This window comes from Pieris brassicae, chromosome 5 (genome assembly GCF_905147105.1).
Source record: "Pieris brassicae chromosome 5, ilPieBrab1.1, whole genome shotgun sequence".
Classification (NCBI taxonomy): Eukaryota; Metazoa; Arthropoda; class Insecta; order Lepidoptera; family Pieridae; genus Pieris; species Pieris brassicae.
Genome location: NC_059669.1, coordinates 9958070 through 9981418, shown reverse-complemented (window position 1 = coordinate 9981418; position 23349 = coordinate 9958070). Strand labels below are relative to the sequence as shown.

Sequence of the window (23349 nt, the reverse complement as noted above, 5' to 3'; positions counted from 1 at the left end):
GAATCAAAATTTGATTGACGTATCTATGTGATGGATTGATCAATAAAGATTTCGTAGATTTCATGTTTAATTTTTTCTATGAAACTCGCCTTACGTTTTATGTTTATTTACTTTTACTACATACTAAACTAACAATAATGGGTCTTACAAGTCACACAGGATTGCTCGCTAGTTCTCCACAGAAGATTACATCACTCAAAGACCGGGTAAGTAACTTTAAATCACTTGCACAAATCGGCTTGCTTTTACTCATAAAGATATATATTAGGTTGTTTTTTGTATATAAACAATACATCAATTTAACGGTTAAGACGTATTTTATTAACCTAAATAAATTGTCGAACAAGAGTTTAATGGTGGTCTTATATTTTACAGGGTACAATAGAGTTACGTTGCGAAGTGACAGCTGCCCCATTTATGCTAAGGCCTTATGCAGGCCTGTACAATCCTTTCTCCAATACGTGTTCCGTGCTCTGCAACCATCCCGCCGACATTACCACAAAAGAATTCGTCAAGCGAGCGAAGGATGCATGGGTAAGATCTAAATAATTTTAATAATATAATATTTTTTTCCGGAGACCAATGATACGTATATGTGTCACTTAGGAGTTCCCAATTAAAGATTGATCAGTCCTAAACAATTTAAGGGTTGCGATTGAAACTTGAAGTTGAATTATGTTGAAATTATTTTAAATGCATTAGACATTAAAATCTTTCTGTCAAACCATAATAAGTGATTATTTTAAATAATGTAATTATAATTACACTACGTATTTAATGTAATTTATAAATGTATAATTTAATACCTATATATACCAAAATTAGAACATAATAATATGTAGTATGTATTATTTTCCATATCCTGCATAATACGCTTTCTCGCTTAAGACGCGTTTTTGGTAGGGTCCCTGAGTAACCCATTTTGCCCTTTAAGACCAACTTTAAAAAAATTCTATGTGTGTTAGGAAAAGGAACTTATCCCAAAATTAAGCCTTTTTTATTTTATATTTTTGTATTCTCATAATGTTACAAAACTAAATCTGCTTTCATATATAGTTATCGTAAAATATCGCTTACACATTCATTAGGTTCTGGAAGGAAAAGGTCATCACTTCCAAGAAGATTTGTCTACGTGTCAAGATCAGGATAAAGAGAAGAATAGGACGCCTCATGATATTGTCACAGAGGAAATGTTCAGAAGGCAAGTTTCGATAGTACATTTTTACTACAATTGAATATATCTTCTTTAGTCGCGTTCTTCGTGTAGCGCCTTTGTAGTACTAAGGTCTGTAAGGACTTGGTCCAAAGAGTAGGGGATAGGCCTCGGGGTCTCGTGCATTCCACTACCTGTCACCGCAAGCTTCTCCAAGTTTTCGAGACCTTTGCGTGCTATACGTTCAAAGAAGCGCAGATTCGCTAGGTAGCAGACTGATGGAAGACGGGAGACTAGACATACATGTCGAATTCTATAAAGAAATAGTCCGTAAATCTGCACATAGCAGATTCATGTAACAAAATATTGCCAATTGCAGTCTAGTACTAAACTTTCACAATAATTAAATTTACCACGAACTTCAAAGAAGCAAAATTTTAATTTGTGATAATGGAACAAAAAGCCCGTGACTATCAAGTTAATTAATCTCTTAACTAGATTATTATTTTGAATTTATTGCATAATTTTTCAGATACACAGAAACTGATTCCCGACCACTGACTCCAGCCCCTACCTTAGCGAGTGGCAAGTCCCGGGGATCTAGAAGGTGCCTGACCCCAGACCAGCCTAGACAGAAGACTACCATTGTTTTAGATCTGCGCAGGAGTCATAGTCAGGTATGCACCAGAGCCAGACCGATACGACGTTTAGTAAGTTTTAAAATAATACGATTTTTTTTTCTAACGGAAAGTGTTCACACTAAACAATGCGAAATTTAAGTGGAAATTAAATATATTTTTATTCAATTGCAGGAAACCCTTTACTACCATGGCTATACAACCTCAGAGGTAACCGCAGCAGCCACCAATGAGAGGTCACTTCCCTCACTGAACCTATCCGAAAGTGCTCATAAACTGCTAAAGGGGCAATGTGAGCAATTACCGCCATTAGCCTCTCCCCTTGTGTTATCTAAAAGAGCTGTCCGAGAACCTGCTAAAAAGGTAGGGTTTTAAAAAAATATGTATAATCATTCATATATAGTACTCTAGTATAGTATAGTACTCTTTAATATGGGAATAGAGTTTTTAAGAAGGTTTTACTTTATATGGAATAGTTTTATCTTATGTTTATTTGTCTAAACAATAGTAAAGTAAAGCTTGTAAGATTAGATAATTGATAGTAATATTTGTGAGTGTGTAGAATTGGTCACCTCGACCATATTTTGTTTTCTTGTTCCCAATATGACCGCACCTTCCTTTATGTATTCCTTACAATTACTACATGTTCTGTTTCCGATAATACAATAATAATATTAAGATGTAATATGTTTATGTACATATTTTGTTTTTAACTAGCTTATGCCTTTGTTTTCTTTTGATGTCTTTGTATATTTTTTCTCGCGTGTAGTTTTCTTATCTTTTACTTGAAACTGGCATAAAGTTAAAACTATTGTCATAATAAAAAAAGATTATTATTAGTAATATAGCCTATTTATTTTATCCATACAGTAATTTAAGTTTAAGTCCTAATTTTCAAGTTCTCAAGAAAATGTATGAACTTCCTTTTGATAAACATATTTTGACTATACACGGTTATGAATCGGTGATTTGACTCGTGATTTGTTCAAGCCTTTATTAGGATCACGCGATATAAGTATAGAAACATTTTTTGTTATCGAATGGCGACGTATTGAATAAGAATTTATGTATTTATCTAAATCTTATACTAATGCATGTGTTGTATTGAATATTTGGTTTGTATAAAAATGGTCGCGATTCATGATTATTTTTTTTCATACTATAGAGGTCGGGGTTGTTTAAAAAACGCTGATGTACATTGAATAACATCAACGTAATCAATATACCTTTATCTCTTATCAATTAAGCTTATTACTATCCTCTTCAAATCCAACTAGACGGCTATCAACATATTACACGATAACGCCTAATCAATAAAACACGTAAATGCCAGTCACTTTGTTGTCGCCGTAAATTAAACATGTTTCCGATAATAATCTCGAAATCTAAGTTACAACAAATCAAAAGAGATAAGCCGATAGATTTTCATTTAAAACCAAAGCATAAAGAAGATTCAAAGCGGGATGCACAGATAAAAAATATTGTTATTTCGCGCGAAAATTTGGCGTCTATCAAATCTAAACGCGTGAAACGGAAATTGCTAGCACTTCCGTCGGTTATAGCGCCAGCTTGTGATTGTTCTTTAATGCATGTAACCCGGATCGTTGTTAGTTATGCCGCAAAAAGCAGAAAGAGAGACGGATCAAAGATAGTCCTTTCTATGACGTGGGGTACTGGACAGAAAAAACGAATGAGATTGCCCAGCGTTAAAACTGTAGCTAAGAAAAAGAAAACCAAATCGATTAACGAATGTTGTAATAGTGACGAGTTTTTTATGAAGTTAGAGGTATTTCTATCGTTGCTTTTGTTTTCATATTAGAACTGATCCAAAATTTTAAACGTTTTATAATTTTTAAAAGTTGTCCTCCGACTAAAAATAATTATTGTTAATCGAGAATGGAACCCACGACCTCAGAGTATATAACTCTGTTACTTTGTAAATACTGTTATTGTTAGCCTTTTATACCCGAGTATAATATATTTGAAATTCCCATATACTACAGAACCAACTCAAAGCTTTGAATATTGGAAAAACTCCAAGAAACAAAAAGAATGATGCACCCTCATCACAACGATCGAAGAGCGAGAAAGACACTGAGAATCCTGATGAGATGCCTCCAATGGATGACGGTAAAGTTTATATTAGGTCCTTACATATGAAATTGGCGTTTTGTATGGGAAGAACAAAAAGTCGAATATTTTTAAATATTTATATATATATAATATATTTAATTAATCAAAGTATGAACCATTGTTTTCTATGCACTTTTGCCATCTCATAGGTAGTTCATTGATCTCTTTACTAAAAAAACCAATCGGACGGGAATCAATAAAATCTGTGAAGGCGATTTGGACTGCCCCATCAGAGTTAAATTTTTTCCCTTGCAAGAAGTTGTCCAAATTTCGAAAAAAATGGTAATCTGTTGAAGCAAGGTCCGGGGAGTACGGAGGATGTCTTAGACATTCCAGTTGAAGATCTTCTAATTTGGTAGCCGTCTGTTGTGCAGTGTGTGGTCTAGCGTTGTCGTGAAGTAGCAGTGGCGTGGAGCGATTGACCAGCCTAAGTTGTTTAGCCGCTAGCTTTTCCATCATAGTTTGCAATTGCTGACAATAGACATCAACCGCAATAGTCTGGCCAGATTTGAGAAAACTGCAATGAACAATACCGGCACTAGTCCACCAAACGCTTACAAGTAACTTTTTTGGGGTTAATTTTCGCTGGGGCACGATTTGGCTGGCTGGTCAGGATCCAATCATTGCGCTGAGCGCTTCCGATTATCGTAAAGAATCCATTTTTCAACACAGGTAATGATTCGGTTTAAAATACCTTCATTATTGTGCCGGTTCAGTAATGTAACGCAGCAGTCGACGCGCGTTTGCCGGTTTGCTTCAGCCAATTCGTGAGGTACCCACCATTCAAGCTTTTTAATCTTCCCAATTTGCTTCAAGTGAATTAAAACAGTTTTATCACTAACACCGCAGCCTGCAGCTAACTCGGACGTGGTTTGCGATGGATCCGCTTCCACAATAGCCTTCAATACTTCATTATCAACTTGGATCCTCAGGCCGTCCACGGGGCTGGTTCTGCAGGTCGAAATTTCCAGAACGAAAACGTTGGAACCAAAAACAAACTGTGTTTTCTTTTGCAACATGACCGCCACACACATCATTCACCCTTCGAGTCGTTTCCGCAGCACTAGTGCCACGGCGGAACTCGTACTCGTAAATTATGCGATACTTTAAGTTTTCCATTTTGTTAAATGAGTGACGCAAACAGAAAAAAAACAGAAGAAAAAAACAAATGAATGACGGTCATCGAAGCACAAACACATGAGTAAATAGCTGTAATTTGAAATTCCTAACCAAAGACGAGGTATTTGAGGTCAAATTGGTCAGTACGACAAAACGCCAATTTCATATGTAAGGACCTAATATTTATTGAAAAGCGTCCTTTGCATAGAAATATTTGTATTGGTAAATAGTATTTTTTAATAATATTAGTGCAACAGATTCAAAACAGAATGAAATTTATTCTCAATAAAATTACAAATTTTCTTTATCGTGTTTATAAACTAAATTATTGAGAAAGTTATATAAGAATAAATGTTAGAGTTTGCTATATTGTTGCTATATCTTAGAGATAAATAGCCTTGCTTCTTTCATTTTGAAAGTTGTCCAGCGCTTATCTACTATTATGGATTTAAATAGGATTAAATAGTAATGCTTTTTTATTGATACATACTATATTAATCTTATTTATCGTTAAAAGCGCTTTTTATCCATCGTGGTCAGTAATCTAGTAAACTAGAAAGTTTGTTTAAAATATTTATATTATATAAACACTGTTTATATTCAAACCATTTTTAGGGGGATTGGAAATGCGAAGACGAGGCAAACGTCGCCGTAAGGGCCGAGGTAGTGATCGTCTCACATCTGCTGGTCTCGCTGCGCAGACGCAACAAGACCCTGAAACACAGGTTTATTGATATTACTTACTTAGTCGCTCATTCAATTTCAATCAAATTTTTCATTTTTTTTATAATATCTCATTTATTATCTACGGTTTCGTGATAAATTTATATTATGTTTCTTTACTATGCTTATATATTTTAAAATTGAAAATTGTCTGCTTTTAGTATATTATATACCTGAAACAATTTTTTTAAACTAAAAAACCCTCTATAGTCTATATATTTCTTATAAATTAATAAACGTAGTTTATCCATAGTAAATTACTTTTCTGTTTATGTACTGTATTAATCAGTCTACTCAATGTTACTATTTCTTACACAGATCGCAGGAATAGGAACAGATTCGCAAAACCCAAGCTCCCGCGCATCTATAGCGCCGATAAATGACATTGACATTATACTTCCGGTTGTCAAAACTGGTGTCACGCGGAAAACAGATTCGTTCCTCGATGATGACATGCTCAAATATCTCCATAGAGAAGTCGATGAAGAGGCTATCGAAACTGAATTTGATGTTAAAGTATGACTTATTATTTAAGCTGCATAATTTTTTGTAATAATAATGTTATTTTTATGCGTTCCCGAGCGCGCTCTTGCGTTTGTAACGTAACCACTTCACCTTAATAATATTAATTGAACTACCTAAGATAGTACTTTTTACTATAAGAAAGATTTTTTTTGATTTTGAATACATTTTTTTATATAATAAGGGGGTTAACGGGCTGGATGCTCACCTGATGTAAGTAGTAGTGTCCGACAACGCACTCGAGAGCCCTCTGGCATTGAGAGTGTCCATGGAGGGCTGCATCACTTAACATCAGGTGAGACAACTGCCCGTTTGCCCTTCTTCTATAAAAAAAAGTACACTTAATCCTAGAGGGCTCGCGAGTACGTTGCTGGCGAATTGGTCCTATAGACCTGATATATGTATTCGGTATCTGTGCTTGTGTCAATTGTCCCATGAAAAACGAGGTTTTTAAAATGACTCATGTGATTATAAGTAGAACAATTTCCTTCATTATGTGGAACCAGATAACTATCAAAAGTATTTCCGATTCAATAAAAAAATATACCAATTACTCAAGGCTGGCAACACACGCAAGGCTTCAAGCATTTTTGTAGTAGTTTTTATCTATGATTTGTGTATTATTTCAGCGTCGTTACGTCCTAGAAGAGGCACTACGAACGCGTCCAGAGCGCCCTTATGGCGAGGAAATGCAAAACCTACTTCGCGAAATGCGAGTCCCAGCAGTCAGCTTGGGTGATTGGTTGCACATACCACGAGTGTTTTCTAGGCAGAACGCGCAATTCCAATTGCCTATTGGTACTAATGATCTTGAGAGTGAGTAATCCTATTTATCAATTTTCTTGTAACGGATCAATTATTGCGTTCGTTGTCATAAAAAATATATTTACAATACATTTGCCGCCACTTGGCTATTAAATTTTTGAAGCCCCTACTAACCTATGCAATTCAATATTCTAAATAAATAAATAAGTGGTGTAACAACCTTTTAAGGGAACCAGATTTCGGTACATCTTTCATGATTATTTGTCGTATAGGTAGGTGATCAGCCTCCTGTGTCTGACAGAAGCCGACTTGGGTCTAAGGCAAGCCGGTTTAATCACGATGTTTTCCGTCACCGTTCGAGCAAATGTTATGTTATATGAAGAATAATTCGCCATCCTACCTCCACAGCGGTTTTCTAATGTAACATATTCTGATTATATTATATTATTTTGTATAATAAAGAGAAAAAAAACATATCTCATAAAGTTGAATGTACATAGAGTATACAGTGATTATTTTTTTAAGCACTTACTCCAATGCTGTACGCAGCCAGGTTCGTAACTATCAAAAAGCCGAAACAGCTACTTTATTTAACCGTGTTACGCAAATTCAGGCCAAATGGTTACAGGATACCGTTGAAGGTAAGGTCTTGTTGCAAATTTCTTAATTCCTGTCAACTTAAGTTCCTTAGTTCTAACATAGGTATAGATCCGAGTGTGTCTTTTATTGATTGCGTTAATTAATTAATTACACACCAAATTATCAGAAAGGAAGCATTAAGCGCCTCAGGCATTAAAAGATCAAAATATAAGAGTATTAAGTGAAAAAGAAATAGTTTTACAATTTTGTTCCAGGATATCCCCGAAGGTCTTAAACTCATGATGGGTGGTGTTCTAACCAATGAACAAGTGAGTCATTTTCAAACTATCATGGAGTGGGATTGCTATAAAGATGAAGAGAACTTTCCAGATGAGATCAAACTGACTCTGCTCGACACAGGCTATAGGAGGCATAGTGGAGGAGGTGATGGAGAGGTAATTTTATCCTACACCCCGTGAGACTTTTGGTTTCCTTTTTTTAAAGATTATTTATCTATTTTACTATAAAAAAAGGTAAGGTTGCGGTATGAGTCATTTCTTTCAAGTCTACTATCTTCAAAAAAATAAATATTTTCGTCGTAAATCAAGTCTGAGTATGCGGTTTAGATTTATATGTTGTGCAAGAAATTTTAAATGTTGACGATACTGAAGTCTGAAGATGATATTAGAAACATTACTTAGCGCTAAACGTCAAATACGCATGACATTTTGACATAACGGGAGTTATAGTTCCTCCTATTAAAGTAATAATATTATATTTTAATATGTGATGATGTAGTATATATAATAAGAATTGACTATAACGATATGACTCATAATGTAATGTAACTTCTGTGTAAAATTATAACTTTTAATTTGCACGCCGTTTTATGTGTGGTAGAATATGCGAAGTTTAGGTTGTACCACCATAACTTTGCTGTACCATGTGATTCTTCTAAGGCTCACTCTAAAGCCACACAATAGTATTGATTTATATTTATTTTGTGACAGGTGGATGTAAATACAATAAAGTATAGAACTTGGTGCGGATTATGCGCCGTCTGTGAACGGATGTATGGTCGCTTTCCTCCTAGAGACAAAGACTCTCCAGACGGGGTAATTGTCTATTATATTTTTTGACAGTATTAAGTTGCACATGAAAGAAATGAAATGTAGACAGAAGAAATTCCGAATCATAAAGTCCTTGGTATCAAAAATGCATTTTGGTTAATGAACTCAAATTAAATATAATAATTATGTCAATTATTTCAGATGGAACTTAGCGATTTTTCAATGGTGGAGACAAAACTTATCACGCTCAAAATGCACCCAGGATTAGCAGAAATTCTGAACACAATATGCAGGCGTTAGTGATATATAATAATGTTGTTTTTATTTTGTTTTATCTCATTAATAAAGTATTTTATAGGCATGTACATACGTTTTGTAATATATTAAATAATTGACTACAAAATGTTTTCGTTTTATTTTAAAACTATAGAAATTTATGTTATAAACCTCTAAAGTAATAGTAGTATGTAAAAGAGCGGACCTTATCTCCCTCCTGGTTTCTTCTATCTGTTTGCCATAGTCAATTTTATGATAATTTGATATTTATAAAAAATTACCGAGTTTTACACTGGTTTTTCCTCGTGTTTTCTTTGCCGATGACGTTTACCAATACAAATTTAATGATGTGTGATACCTATATTTTATATTTTTATTTTGTTATTTGTTAGGATGATTTAAGAACCAGTAATATTTAGACACAGAGATAACAGAGACTGAGCTCATACAATAATTTCCTTAATTTCGGTACACAAGTAAATCACATTTACTTGTGTAGCGACATCTACAACCTGCGCTGCGCAAAAAAATCACTGCGATGTTTTCATATTCTGAAACGCGCAAAGTTATTCCGGGAGCTTATCTAGGATAAAGAAAACTTCTTGACCTTAGCTACCAGGCCGTTCGAGCTAGCCAGGCTGTGGTTAGATTGGTCGGGAATTCTCTCTTTAGGTTGGGGGAACAGTTCACCACCCCTCCTCCACACTAGCTTCAATATATAATTATCGATGCTTTAAATCTATTGACTATAATCAATAATTTAATGACCTTTTAGACACAAGAAAGTATGCGTGGTACTTATTTGAAAAGGATTTTTTAAACTTAATACTTGCCTAATTTCTTAACATTTTCAACTAGTAGGCAACACTAAAACAACAATCTCATGACAATTGTTGACATTTGTTGACTGTTCCTAAATTCTGTCAACTGTCACGGTTCGACCGTTTTATTTCAAGTTTTATGATTCTTGCTTGAAAATTAAAAAAAAAAATTGTAAAATACTATTTTTAGCCGGTCGTAGCATGTAACGAGTTAAATGAGAATTCATTCATTTAATATTGATAAACAAACAACCGAGGCCGTTAACGTGATCTAACAATCATAAATAACTTTTTAGTTGAACACAGAAAAGTAAAATGAGCCTTGAAGGAGATGGAATTCAGGACGGTTCGTGCTATTTAAGTAGTTCAATTATAATTCACCGCGTTGGTATGCTTCCTGGTGCACCTATTTAAAGCATAATTTGTACTTTTAGAATACGCTGTCACAGCCCTTCAAATTTTCGAGTATTGTGGAGCCGATAGTTCTATCTCGTTACGGGTGGATGCTCTTATGGACAAATTCGCGCCTTTCGTTAAAACAAACAAGTAATAGTTTTATTTTTAAAATGTTATAAATAATAATAAGACGATCTCTGCAGAGGTCCTTTATAAGTAATAAAAAAAATATTGTGAAGTGTTGATAATAATTAACACCGTAAAAATATTTTTAGATGTGAATACAGTTACCTCAAATCACTCTTAGATCCAGATCAAAACAATCCAGAAATTACAGTTCCAAAATTGGCCGAATGTTTAAATAAGTACAGTGAAAGCCAAAAAGCTAAGGTGGATCTAGAAGAAAGGTAAGGTTTATTATGAATAGGAATGTAGCTTAAAAATATATTTTTGATAAATTTTAAAATAGTTCCAGTCTTCTACTCCTATAGAACTAAATTAATTTAATTTTTTTAGGATAAATCTAGAATCAGTTAAGGTAAAGCTATATAGTTATCAATATGTGTAATTTATATCAAACCTTTGTATTTGGTCAATATAACCGACCTGTAACCTGTTGTTCTAAACAATGTCGTTGTAAATGGTTTTGACTGTAATTCGTGTTTTCATTAAAGGTAAATACTTAATATTAATAATCATATACATTTCTTGCAGCTTTAATTTGAGAAATGGACAGGCTCCACATGATTCAGACTCTGGAATTTCAACTGATGGTAAATATAGTCAAATCTAATTACTAAGTGGTGGCTTGACTAAAATAAAGGTGACGGGTTATACACAAATGCCAAATAAATTTGTCTTCTGGCCTTAAAATATATTACGATAGCAGGTATTTTTTTCTTGGACTCTGATTAGACTACTTGGAGCATACTTGGACATTTGAAACACTAAAAAGCCAAATAAACTTTATGTTCCCACCTATTATTTTGCCAAAATTAATTGTGAATAGAACTAAACCTCGATAAGCATATATTCACAGTTAATATGTTAGAATTATTATTATTAATGAGATGATTTCGGCTTTTGTCTACAGGTTATCATATGACCTTCTACTTTAAATTGTTTTGATTATAATTGTGATAAGGAAGTTCCAGGCTGTTGAATTTATTTTAACAGTTTGGCCTAGATTCAATTAAAATTGGTACAGCATGTAGTCATTTTGATACATATTTTTAAATAACCTCTTGTAAATGATTCCTTTTGTACATTTTTTTTATCATGCTTGCAATATTTTTCAAATAAAAACAAATATTACTAACTTAAGATTTTCATGATAGTATGAAAAAAAATACCTTTATAAAGATAATATACTCATTTGTATTAACGAAATAACATTATTATGTTTTTTAAATTACCTTATATTTAATTAGTTAATATTTTTAAATGAATGGTTCTCGTGACCTTAGAGCCTTAATGACCCACACTTAAAATTACCTAACTAATTGATACTCGCGTTTGTTAGATAGATATATCTTAATATAAGATACATGCATGTGTAGATTTGGAACACATTTGTATACACAACTGTTATCGAAAAACAAATATTAATTTCATTTGGTGATAAGCAAGTGCAGTCAATTTGTTTGTGGGCCAAAGTGGCAATTATTTTAAAAATGGCAAAAGTTACAAGTGTTTTAGTGTTTAATTATGTTTTGAGGAATGCTATTAGTTATTATATTTATTTGATGGATTTGTTTATTTACTATGGTATGTTCGAATTAGTTTTCTGTTCTTTAGTTTATGGTAAATGCAAAATCAAGATGTTATACTGGCGAAAATGTGTGCGTTTCTAAACTCTGATTTCTAAACGTTCAAGCCCCAGCTTGATCTATAAATTGTTCTGTGAATTTATAAACACTTCCACGTATAAAGAAGTGATGAAAAATATGAAGTCTTCATTATTCATTTGCAAGTTGCTGTATTTCTATGACGGAAGTAATACTGTACCTATTTGGTAAAACTTATTTTGTTAAATCTACGTAACTCGTGAGTGACATATACAGTAGTCAATTATTTTGTGATAGTTGTGCGGGATAAAGTTAACAGAATAGATTTGTAACTACTTTTTTAAATGAAATTATTTTTTTTGCTTACATTTTTAGTGAAGCATTCTAACCGAATGTTAAACCATTTAGATAAACCTTTTTATTTCCTTTATATTATAATTTTAAGGTTCAACTAATATTTAGAATATTCTTCTTTTATGATAGAGTATGGAATAAATTTGCCAGGTTTTCAACTTATAGAGGAGTTACAATGCGAGCTAAGAGAAAAATCCCACTTGGCACATCAGTTGCGCAGCCAACTAGACTTCACGGACAGACAGCACGAAGAAGCGGTATCTGCGCTCACTGCCGAGCGGGATTCCCTACGATCGCATCTTAATATGTAAGTTCTGTTAAAAAAAACATGTGTGTGTACTTATGTAAGTACGTTAGAAGTTATACATTTTTGACGTAACAAGATAAAAATCTTTTTAATTTTTTTATCTTTTGCCTTATTCTGCGTTTGTAGAAAAAACTACACTAACAATAGAAAAGTGGTATGTAATACATTGAAAATTTTATTATAACGCATTATCTAAAATGTTGAAGGTGTCGGTTTTTTGTGACGGTGTGCGCGCTCATCATTTTTCCCTAAGTGTGCCCAAGAAACAGTACGATGACGGCTGGCTCTAAAACCCTGGGGCCTTTGGGCCAGTCAGAGGTCAGATTGGATCCTTCCTTTAGGTTGGAGGAACCTTGCTCCACAAGTTTTTATTTCCCGATCATTTTCCTTTATAACGCAAACATTTAGAAAATAACCTAGCTTTCAATCGATTTTTTTCCTATCACAGACTAAATTTGGCATGAATTTATGACATATTATTTTTTATTTAATTTGCCGCCTAAAACTATTTGATTATTACATATTACAGGCTTCGCGAGGAGAATATGATATTAACTCACGTCAGACGCGACTATGAAGATGTGTGTGAGCGATTATGTAATAGTGAACGGCTATTGGATGATGTGAAAAGGCAGCTTGAGTGTAGCAAGAAGAAGCTACGAGTGATGACCCAACAAGTTTGTACACTTGAGACCGAGGTACTAAATTTTAATACTTAAATGTATTTCATCTGTAGTATTTTTCTCTATGTTCATTAGTATACAGTATAGAGTCTTGACTTGATAATAAATATCACAAAATATTTCTTAACTCGACATAGTATTACTAATTGGCTCGGAAACATTCCTGTAGAAGAGTGAAAATTAAGGGATATGTCTTTTGTTAAGTTTAATTTTTGCAGAGGTTTTCCAAAGTTTTCTTAGAATACATATGGAAATTATGAAATGACAAATTTCCTAATAAGGCTATATAACTAACTGTAAAAAAATTTTTTAGAGTCTTAAAAATAAAGTTGGCAAAACATTATTTCTGTAGTTTATAGACCTTAAAATATGATTTGTATGTATATATGTTGTTCTTCCTTTATATTAAATATTTATTACAATGATCAATGAATCTTAGAACTTTAAATTTAGAATTTAGTATGAATTTGTACTTTGTCATACTTTTTGTATAAATGTGTATCCGTTTTTGGTTTTTGAGTATAATGTAATTGTTTGTATATTGTTTAATGAGTAGCTGTAGGAATACTTTAATTAAAAAAATATATAGTATGGGCTTCTATCTAGTATTTAATTAAATTTGTTCTAATAAATGTTATGACGAAACAGACTCGACTGGAGCAATGGATTTTTTTTTAAATGAAGTTTCTAATTTAATTTTTTATTTTGTACATTAATTTTTCTAATGATTATTTCAGAAACTGACACTGAGCGAGCTTCTCGCGAAGTCAAAGGAGGAATGTCACCGTATAAATGACAGATACGCAAATAGGCAAAGTGCGTTACTGGAGCAAAATGAGCGCCTGCGCAGCGAGCATGCTGACCTGAGCGTAAGGTTGCAAGACCATGATGAGGTTATGCAGACTGTCTTAAAGGAAAAGGTAACAGATTTATTTATATGTAGTATAACTTCTTAGGGATTTTACTGATTTTTGACGTGACAACGTCTTATAATTCAATGGAGCCGGCTGCACGCACGAAAAAACATGACTCATGCGGCGTTACCTCGCTCTGAGGCGTTCCATTTAAGGCTTGAAGTGCAAGCGAGAGCGCGAAACGAGCGACAAAGAGGCACAATCAGCCTCCGCGTTCGGCAGCGTTCGACATTTTGTATTGTATATATATCTTTCATTTGCCAGAGATGTTACTTCTAAATAAAAAAAATTATGTAATTGTATTTATGCGTACAAACAAATGTAACTTGTGGTGTTGTGGTAAATAAAACTAGTGGTGCTTACAACTCTTGGGCCTTGGCCTCAAATTTCTGTATCTGTTTCGTGAACAGTCAGTCTACTTTTTGGAACTAAGGCGAGCGTACGAGGCGTACGAGCGAGTGTCCTCACTCAGTTCATTGGTGGACTACCGGGGTTCGAACCTACGCCCTCAGGTAGAGTCGCTCGATCAAGGCACTAAGCCATATGCAATGCTTTTCAAAGCAACTATTACAATTTCTCGAAAACTTTTTGCTTGAAGATATTTTGAATTTTATATAATTACTGGTCCCAGCGAACTTCGCCTTAATGTTTTTTTTATACTTAGCCTACTATTTTAGTAGCTACTTGCCAACATATTGCTATGTTATCCGATACAGACTTTTTGTTTATCCAGAATAAAAACCTAAGTACTAAATAAATATTTTTCCAATTCTATACCTTTAAAAATCTTCCGAGGTCAAGAAAAAAAAAATCGTATTTGTCCAGCTATCTTAGAGTTTTGAGCTTAAAACAACAAACTACCAAAAATATGATATATATAAGTTTCATTATCGGACGTCAAGGCATAATACTAAATACCAGCCGCATCACCTCGACGTCTGTCATTCCACAACTGAGCGTTTTCTAAGGCAGTTTTTGTACCACAATTATGTGGAACTAGCTGCCCACTGAAGTATTTCAAGAAAAGAGCGTACCAATTCTTGAAAGGCCGGCAACGCACTTGTGAGTGTCCATAGGCGCCGGTATCACTTAACATCCGCTGAGCCTCCGGTAGCCTATTATTACATTAAAAAAAAAGTATTATTCATTAACAAATATATTACCATGTATGTCTTCAGATTTCATTGGAGATGGAGTTGAAGGAGATATTAAATAAAACAAACCAGACACAGTTGAGGATGGACCGCTCCGTCGACATCAGCTACACGGAAGATCAAATGTTGACGGCACTGGACAGTCTTAATGCTGACAGCAGGTTCTGTATCGGTGAGTATTTTTAAGGTAACTTATGTAAATGACAGCGAAGCTTCTGTGAACATCACCCATATTTGTTTCACCGAAACCGAGAGTGGATTTTTTTAACCTTTGTTTTTATAATATTATGTACTTTAATGTTATGGATAATTTATTTAAAAAGATCTAGAATCTTAGAATAGAAATTAATTCAATCCTTTATTATGCTCCCCATTTGTATATCAATGTAACATGTCTTTAAAAAAAATTTCGCTTTGTGTACTAAGTTTAATCTAAAGCATGGTTCTCATTTGCCTTCTGATTTAAAAAAAAAATATTTTTCATAGATAAACGGATTATAGATGAGTCTTTCACGTTCAACGACGAAGGTCGACCAACTAACATGTCTCTCTTTGACGAAATTAGACTTAGCTTTTGTAACATGTCCCGCCATAATATTACTGATATTTGTACGAATGACAAAGATCTTGATAATTTTAACTCTGAGATCGCTACACAGACGGACAGTACAGATAACGATAAAGATAGTGTTCTTGATGTAGAATATTTTAATGTTGAAGTACAAACTGATATTAACGAGTCTAAGCGAACAAATGATCATGAAACACAAACCAATATAGAACATAATAGCTTGAAAAATGCTGAAATGCAAACAATTCAAGCGTCTAACCAAACAATTGATGTCGAAAGCCAAACAATTATAGAACAAAATGAAACTAAAAATGCCGAAGTACGAACCGATATCGCAAATAAGTTAGTTAATTCTGAAGTACAAACAAATGAAACTAGAACTCTTACCACCGATGTTGAAACACAAACTGAAATGAAGCGAACCGATGTCGCAAATAAGTTAGTTTATTCTGAAGTACAAACAAATGAAACTAGAACTCTTACCACCAATTTTGAAACACAAACTGAAATGAAACGAACCGATGTCGCAAATAAGTTAGTTAATTCTGAAGTACAAACAAATGAAACTAGAACTCTTACCACCAATGTTGAAACACAAACTGAAATGAAACGAACCGATGTCGCAAATAAGTTAGTAAATTCTGAAGTACAAACAAATGAAACTAGAACTCTTACCACCAATTTTGAAACACAAACTGAAATGAAACGAACCGATGTCGCAAATAAGTTAGTTAATTCTGAAGTACAAACAAATGAAACTAGAACTCTTACCACCGATGTTGAAACACAAACTGAAATGAAACCCAAAAATACACAAAACAAAGCAAAAATTCGAAATTTTAAATTTCCTATGAAATTAAGGCGGACAAAGAAAGACGCAGCTATACAAACAGATATAAATACAAATAATAATCTCAACAAGTGTTTAGAATGCAATAAATTCGATCTATATACAGTTCAATTGGAAAAAGACTATAACAATTCCCATAACATGCTGTTAGATGTGAAAAATGAAATCGAGAAATATGAAAATAATTTAAATGTCCTCAAAAACATTGTTGATGAGGGAAATGACAGGAATAGCTATTTGAAATCTGTTGTTGACGGGTTGAGAGTTAATTTGAGTGTTTTAGAGGCGGCATGTTCTAAGCAAAATGAAGAAATAGAGAAACTATCTTGTTCTATGTCTTCAATTCAAGTGCAAACTGAGTTTGGTATGTTTCAGTAGCTCTAGTGGCGATTGAGATTAATTTGTGTTGAAAATGTAGAATTGTAAGCGTCCTGTGTTGTCCAATGTAGGAACTTGTATGTATAGATGCATGTTTAAGTATTTCGTTCGATTATTTTTTAGAGGTATTACGTCTTATTTATAAACGTATCTTTATATATATATATATATATAAATATAAATCTTCTGCATAATTAAACTCCTAAACGGCTGGATAGATTTTGATGATTTTTTTGTGTTCAAGTGGAGTCGAGAATGATTTACATTATTAGTTATTCTTTTGTATGTAAGACGTCTGTCGGATCCGCTAGTATATATATACTAGCTGACCCGGCAAATGTCATGTTGCCATGTATATTATTTCCAGGAAACATTTTTTTAAGTTCAATGAAAATAACCTATCTACTATAGAAAAAATAGGGGTTGGTCTTAGAGGGGTGACAATTAAGGGTTGTATGTATTTTTGTATGCTGTATCATAAAAAAATATAAACTATTTTTTTTCTAAAAAAATATAAACTATTTTTTTTCTAAAAAAATAAATTTTTGTGGTGGACGCCCCTTCTCACTTAGGCTCTTGAGAGATAGATAGTAGCCGATTCTCAGACTTACTGTATATGCATAAAAAAATTCATAAGCATTGGTCGAGCCGTTTCGGAGGAGTATGGGAACGAACATTGTGACACGAGAATTTAATATATATAGAGATGATAATAATCTTAGTAAAACATATTTTGATTTTTTATCCATAATATTTTAACTCGGCCGATCGTCACATTAGTTTATTTTACTTTGTTTCGCTTGGGTTACGCTAGAATTTTATTACATTTTTGCCAATTTTATTCCAAAACTTTTTTGTGTGTTGTGAACACATTGTGAAATATTTAACGGCAAAGTATTAGTTTACTATATTTATAGTTTAACCTTTTTCATTGTCCCCATGCTAATTTAGTCCTTATACTGACGGCGTACAATCGTGTGCCTTTATTTTTGTTAAGAATATATAGAGGCCTCAGAATCGTTCTTTATGGTTCAATTATATTTCAAATTAGATAAAACTATAATAAATTAACACCTAAACTATTTTTATACGGGAATTTTTGAATTTATCGTGTCATACAAGGTGATAAACGCGGCAGAAGCTAGGAGACTTATTTTATAACAATTAATATAATTTTACAGTTTATGGTACGTTTATGAATAGGATTCAAAGTATTATGTAGTGTATAGTGTAGTGTAGTTATAACTCTTTTAATGTTACAAATAATTTTCGCTCTAGTTTGATATAGATATACTCAGATTTTTCATTCCATAGAATTCTGACATTTCGTAAGTGTTATGTTTTACCTACAAAAACGTTAACCTTAATATTTACTTACCCAAGTGACGTAATGGAAAAATAAAAAGGACGTAATTATCACTCGCCGTAAATCCTTTTTGTGGAGGACCGTACTTAATAGAATGGTTACTAACAAATAAAATGTATGCATAGACTAAGATGTGTTCAATATTAGAACGAGTGAATCGTTTTAATATTGAAATGTGCCTGGCCAAAAAGGTTTGTAATATCTGACATGTCAAAAAATACTAACTGTCAGAATTCTATGGAATTAAAAATCAGAGTATAAAATAGATTAAGAACTACTTAATAGAGACTGTAAGCAGTTTTATTTGACACTTTCTCATATCAAATATCCATTTTAGTAAATTAGGTTAGATCTTCAATTACTTATTTTTGTCTAGTTAGGCTAGATGATAATGTTCAATTAAGCAAATGATAACAAATATAAAAAAAATTACATATCAACCAACTTTGAATATTTTGAAGAAAAAAAGTTGTGAGAAGTCTAGGAAATAGTTTTTTTTAATTACTTTAGGTGTAAATTAATAAAATAAATTATGAAGATGTGTCCTGTAGGGGAGCCCAAGCGGGGATTTTGGGATTTCGTTCTACAGCGTGGTAGATTAATGAACTATATATATTAATCTGATGCGCTTGAGTATTTCAAAATGGCGATATTTTTGTATATTCTAGTTATGGCCACGAGTTTGTGTTGTGTTTAAGTTCACTTAACATCCCATTAGAAAATCTGTCGCGCTCGATATTTTTTTCTCTCAATTTTAACCCTTACATACTACCACCCCCATCATCCAAACAATTAGATTAACGTACGTACATTATTAAAAGTACGTAAGACATGGATGCTATCAATATCTGACGCGCTCGAGTATGTCGATGGCACAGTTTGTTTTACATTTAAAAAAGGTATACATTATATAAATTTTATTTCTTATTATTATCTAACCTTCGCGACTCGAAAGTTCTCTATGACGCTCTAATAAATCCCTATTTAGTCGTGAACTCCCCTACTATTACTGGCCTAATAAATGATTACAAAATACCTAAAGCAAAATTATAAGGGGTTTGGTCAAATGAAAACAACGATTTCATTTCATTTTAACAAAATCTAACGAGATCATTTATTGACGAGATTGCTCTTTCATACTCAACTATTTTAAGTTGATGTTTTGTTTTTCAGAACAAGTGTCAACGTATTCGCAAACAGATTTGCCTTGTTCCGCCTGCGCTAAACGGACCGGAGCTCATCGCTTGAGGAAGTATCTGTGGTGAGCATTTTTAAATTTTATAATTTTTTTTTGTTTCAGAATTTTTTATAGTTAAATCCGTTTTTGTATAATATCCTCCCTGCTGACAATCTTAATGAATTTACGTCATTTACGAGACAAAGCTATATTAAATGATATTACTAGTGCAAAAATATGACTTTAAAATAACGGTTTTTCTTGTAAAAAGTGTTTTTAACGTTGTGTTTATTGTAATTGTGTCAGTATATGTTCTGATATATAGACATTTTTTGTATATATAGTCTAACAGGCTAGAGGCTCACTTGTTAAGTGATACCATCCATGGACAATTTCAATACCAATGGGCTCGCATGTGCGTTGCCGGGCTTTAAAGAATCGCTACGTTCTCTTATTAAAGTATTGATTCGAATCGGTTCGGAAATGCTTCAGTGAAAATCTTCACATTAGCTATTTTTAACAAAATAACTATGTAAATCTAAATTACGTCTAATACAATTATTTATTAGTATAGGCAAAGTATATACGTTTATTAGGTAGGTCCAAAAAATGTCTAAAGTTCTCATTCAGCCTATTTACAGGGACCCGTTGAAGTGTCTCTTCCAAGCGTTCGCTGTCATCTGCTTTATATTCGCTCTCTCCGCGTTGTATGGCGTCAGTCGGCGTTGGCAATCTCCGTGCACTCCTCTGGCGCCTTGGAGCTGGCTGCAGCCTCACGATTTGATGGATCTGTTCTTCCGTATCGAGTATATAGCTGATGTACCTATGTAGACTTAGTGTTGTTGTAAATGGTAAATATACGTTAAAATATTGTCAATTGTCAACTGTCAGCTGTCAACTGTCAGCTGTCATTGTTAGTTAAGTTTCTATTCTTTCGCAAAACTTGCGATGTTAGTAGACTTAGGTTTTTTTTAATCCAAAATGACCTTAATACGAGGTAAGGAGGTGCAATTTTTTATCTATTTCAATTTTGTTGCGTGACCAAAATTGTCTTTGAGATTTTTTACCCAAATTGTCGCAATTTACTTAATTTAAGCGCGTTTGTGTTTTTTTATTATAACTAACCAATGAAGACGTACAAAAATTAATGCATGAACGTTTTGGTGATTTCGTCTGGTATTGCTCATAATGTCGCTGACACAACGCATCCATTTTTTATACAATATGTATTCTTTACAATTAATGTTCGATTTTCCAAATTAGGTCTCGGAGGGCTTTTCGCGCTCAAATTTTCCATACAAAAACAGTACAGATTACTATTCTGTGATAAAAGTGCCACAGAGTACACAGTTACATTGATTAAGATATCACCATATCTCTTATAAGACCTGATTATATTAGTACAACTAAGTAAGTAACTAACGATTTGAAATGGAATTTATAATCTTCAAAACGGCTGGACCGATTCTCACATTACTGCGAAAAATACTTATAAAATTTGATTTGTTTTTTTTGCGAAAACATAACTTATCTCTTTCTGTTAAATTGTGTTAACGCTATGATGAAAAGATACCGTATATATTAAATAGTACTTCGAGCAGCTTCTAATTGTGATTGGACTTTTAATAAAACAATAATACTAAGTGCAAACATTCAAAGTTGAATCTCATTTGCATTTAATTTTAGGGTTAAATATATGAATGTCGCTTTTCTAGTGCTATGTGTATTTCATCTATTTCTTGTCTTACTTCAACTATAAACTTAAAGGGTCTACAATTATTATTATACAATTTTGCTTTTGACGCCCAAAAAACTGGCTGGTATAAGGAGTAGAAAGGTTTATTGATGCAATTAAAAAGTTATCAATGTTTTAGTATAATAATACAAGTTTGTGGACATTTTTTTTCCGATATGGTGGTAAATAACAATTTGTCAAGATTCAGAACAGATTTCCGATTATATATTAGTGACTGGAACCTAGACAAACTGTTATCTATAATTGTGTTAATATAAAATAAACATAAATTCAGGAACCTGCCACAACAAGATGGCGTCGCATCAGTCCCTGTGATATACCATGAATACTCTTAAATGAATGTCAAGTTTTTACGCGTTATCATATATATTTCGATCAATAACAATCTCCGACGACCGCATTCTGAAACGTCCATCAATCTTAAATCTCAAGAACTTTCAAACCGTGTCCACGTAAAGTTTGACATTTGACAGCGCGTCAGTCGAGATTGTGACTTGAGATTCGAATCAAAATATGGACTCCAGACAATGATAGGATTGGACAGGCAAAAACATCTCTGTCGCATCTCATACTAAGGAAATTTGTTAAAATAATTGTAGATAAATCTAGAGTATAATTTTAGGTTTAAAAGTATTAATTTGATACCAAAAATACTTTTAAGTTGATACTAATATACTAAGTTTCATGTTCTTTTATTAAAATGTCTACCAGTAACAATTTCTTAATAGACGCAAAAATGTTTCATATATTTCAGTTATTATAAGGGAAAGATGTTGATGTAGATGCTTGTTTGCCTCGGAAATGAGAAGCAAACATAGGGTTTGTCAAAAATACCAATTGGAGAACGCCCATAACGAGAAATTCAAAATTTAGCGCCATTTAAATGTTATGTATCGCTAAATCTCGTTGCTGAGTACTCTTAGACTGACTTTCCAAATATCATCGCAACGAAAAGTAAAAATGTGTTATAATCATTTAATTTCAGTAATTATTAAATCAATATTAAAATATTGTAACAGTACTAATGTCAAAAAGACTACAGTTTCGCAGTTACAGATTTTGACCTTAGGAAATACATAGATTTTACGTAAAGGTTATGCCAAATATTTCTATAATCTATGTTTGAAAATGTCTTCCTCATCAGTTATTACTGCATTTATTTTTAATAGATGTAGGTTGTGACTTGTTTGTAAAGTTGAAATTACTTTAATATGTTATGTAGATTATAATAAATTGGTGCCTTTATAAATTTAACTAGCAAGTTTTTAATTTGTACGTAAACTTTATAATACGGCAAAAAGTTTTATACAGTTTTTTTTATCTGTAGCGTAAAAACAGTTGTGATTGGTCAAATACAGTCTGTGGACTACATATACCGTTGACCAATGACAATCAAACGATACGCGCCATCTGGTCGTCTCTATCTCATAATTGGCATAAAGACAAGGTACATTTTGACATAATATGTGAACTATTTTTCTTAATTTAATTTTAATGTGAAATCTATAATTGTTTAATTGTACATTTCATTTATTTGAGCATTTTAATAAAAAATGAATTTAAAGTAGTTAAGTTAATTTTATTTTAGTTGTAAGATCCTAACATTGACGACTGATACGTGGAGTGACGATGGGACAGATTCTGGTTTGTTGATAAGTGAATCAGGATATATTGTAAGACCAGTAGCATATGAATTGCACTAATGTCCTATGAATTGAACTAAAGTTACTAAGTAAAGTGTGTCTCCGTGTGTATAATACGCAAAAAAAATATGCTTGTACACTACACCTAAAGTCAACACCAATTACAGAGGGAACTGCTGTATGGTTAGAGCGGCGAGTAAGTTTAACAATGTAA

The 23349-nt window shown here is 32.9% G+C and overlaps 2 protein-coding genes across 7 annotated transcripts; both read left to right on the top strand.

The window, feature by feature from the left end:
* The first annotated feature begins 5 nt into the window (after positions 1 to 5).
* LOC123710485 lies at positions 6 to 9092 on the top strand. 3 transcript variants are annotated; one of them, XM_045662420.1, is made up of 13 exons: positions 8 to 206; positions 376 to 534; positions 1089 to 1201; positions 1686 to 1830; positions 1966 to 2154; positions 3795 to 3921; positions 5659 to 5768; positions 6085 to 6282; positions 6918 to 7104; positions 7579 to 7694; positions 7908 to 8087; positions 8643 to 8747; positions 8904 to 9092. In XM_045662420.1, exons 1-13 carry the CDS (start codon positions 63 to 65, stop codon positions 9000 to 9002), a joined length of 1872 nt encoding a protein of 623 aa, XP_045518376.1. In that variant the 5' UTR covers positions 8 to 62; the 3' UTR covers positions 9003 to 9092. The 3 variants fall into 3 exon arrangements, with proteins under 3 accessions (XP_045518377.1, XP_045518376.1, XP_045518380.1); XM_045662421.1 differs by lacking the exon at positions 8643 to 8747 and having other exon boundaries at positions 6 to 206; XM_045662424.1 differs by lacking the exons at positions 8 to 206; positions 376 to 534; positions 1089 to 1201; positions 1686 to 1830; positions 1966 to 2154 and adding an exon at positions 3148 to 3577.
* An 831-nt stretch (positions 9093 to 9923) lies between these two features.
* LOC123709878 (ninein-like) lies at positions 9924 to 22745 on the top strand. Of its 4 annotated transcripts, none has more exons than XM_045661472.1 (12): positions 9924 to 10145; positions 10234 to 10345; positions 10471 to 10602; positions 10910 to 10968; positions 12487 to 12643; positions 13173 to 13341; positions 14064 to 14246; positions 15419 to 15566; positions 15881 to 16303; positions 16496 to 17179; positions 19733 to 19820; positions 20378 to 22745. In XM_045661472.1, the coding sequence occupies exons 1-12, from the start codon at positions 10115 to 10117 to the stop codon at positions 20565 to 20567; spliced, it is 2376 nt and encodes a 791-aa protein (XP_045517428.1). In that variant the 5' UTR covers positions 9924 to 10114; the 3' UTR covers positions 20568 to 22745. The 4 variants fall into 4 exon arrangements, with proteins under 4 accessions (XP_045517428.1, XP_045517426.1, XP_045517425.1 ...); XM_045661470.1 differs by having other exon boundaries at positions 15881 to 17179; positions 20378 to 20587; positions 21767 to 22745; XM_045661469.1 differs by having other exon boundaries at positions 15881 to 17179.
* The last annotated feature ends 604 nt before the right edge of the window (positions 22746 to 23349 follow it).

Coding starts and splice junctions, on each gene's coding strand:
- LOC123709878 (XM_045661470.1), top strand. CDS start 10,115: ATGAGCCTTGAAGGAGATGGAATTCAGGACG. Junction 10,603..10,909: donor AAGGTGGATCTAGAAGAAAG/GTAAGGTTTATT, acceptor CATTTCTTGCAG/CTTTAATTTGAGAAATGGAC. Junction 14,247..15,418: donor AGACTGTCTTAAAGGAAAAG/GTAACAGATTTA, acceptor GTATGTCTTCAG/ATTTCATTGGAGATGGAGTT.
- LOC123710485 (XM_045662420.1), top strand. CDS start 63: ATGTTTAATTTTTTCTATGAAACTCGCCTTACGTTTTATGTTTATTTA. Junction 1,831..1,965: donor TGCGCAGGAGTCATAGTCAG/GTATGCACCAGA, acceptor ATTCAATTGCAG/GAAACCCTTTACTACCATGG. Junction 2,155..3,794: donor TCCGAGAACCTGCTAAAAAG/GTAGGGTTTTAA, acceptor CATATACTACAG/AACCAACTCAAAGCTTTGAA.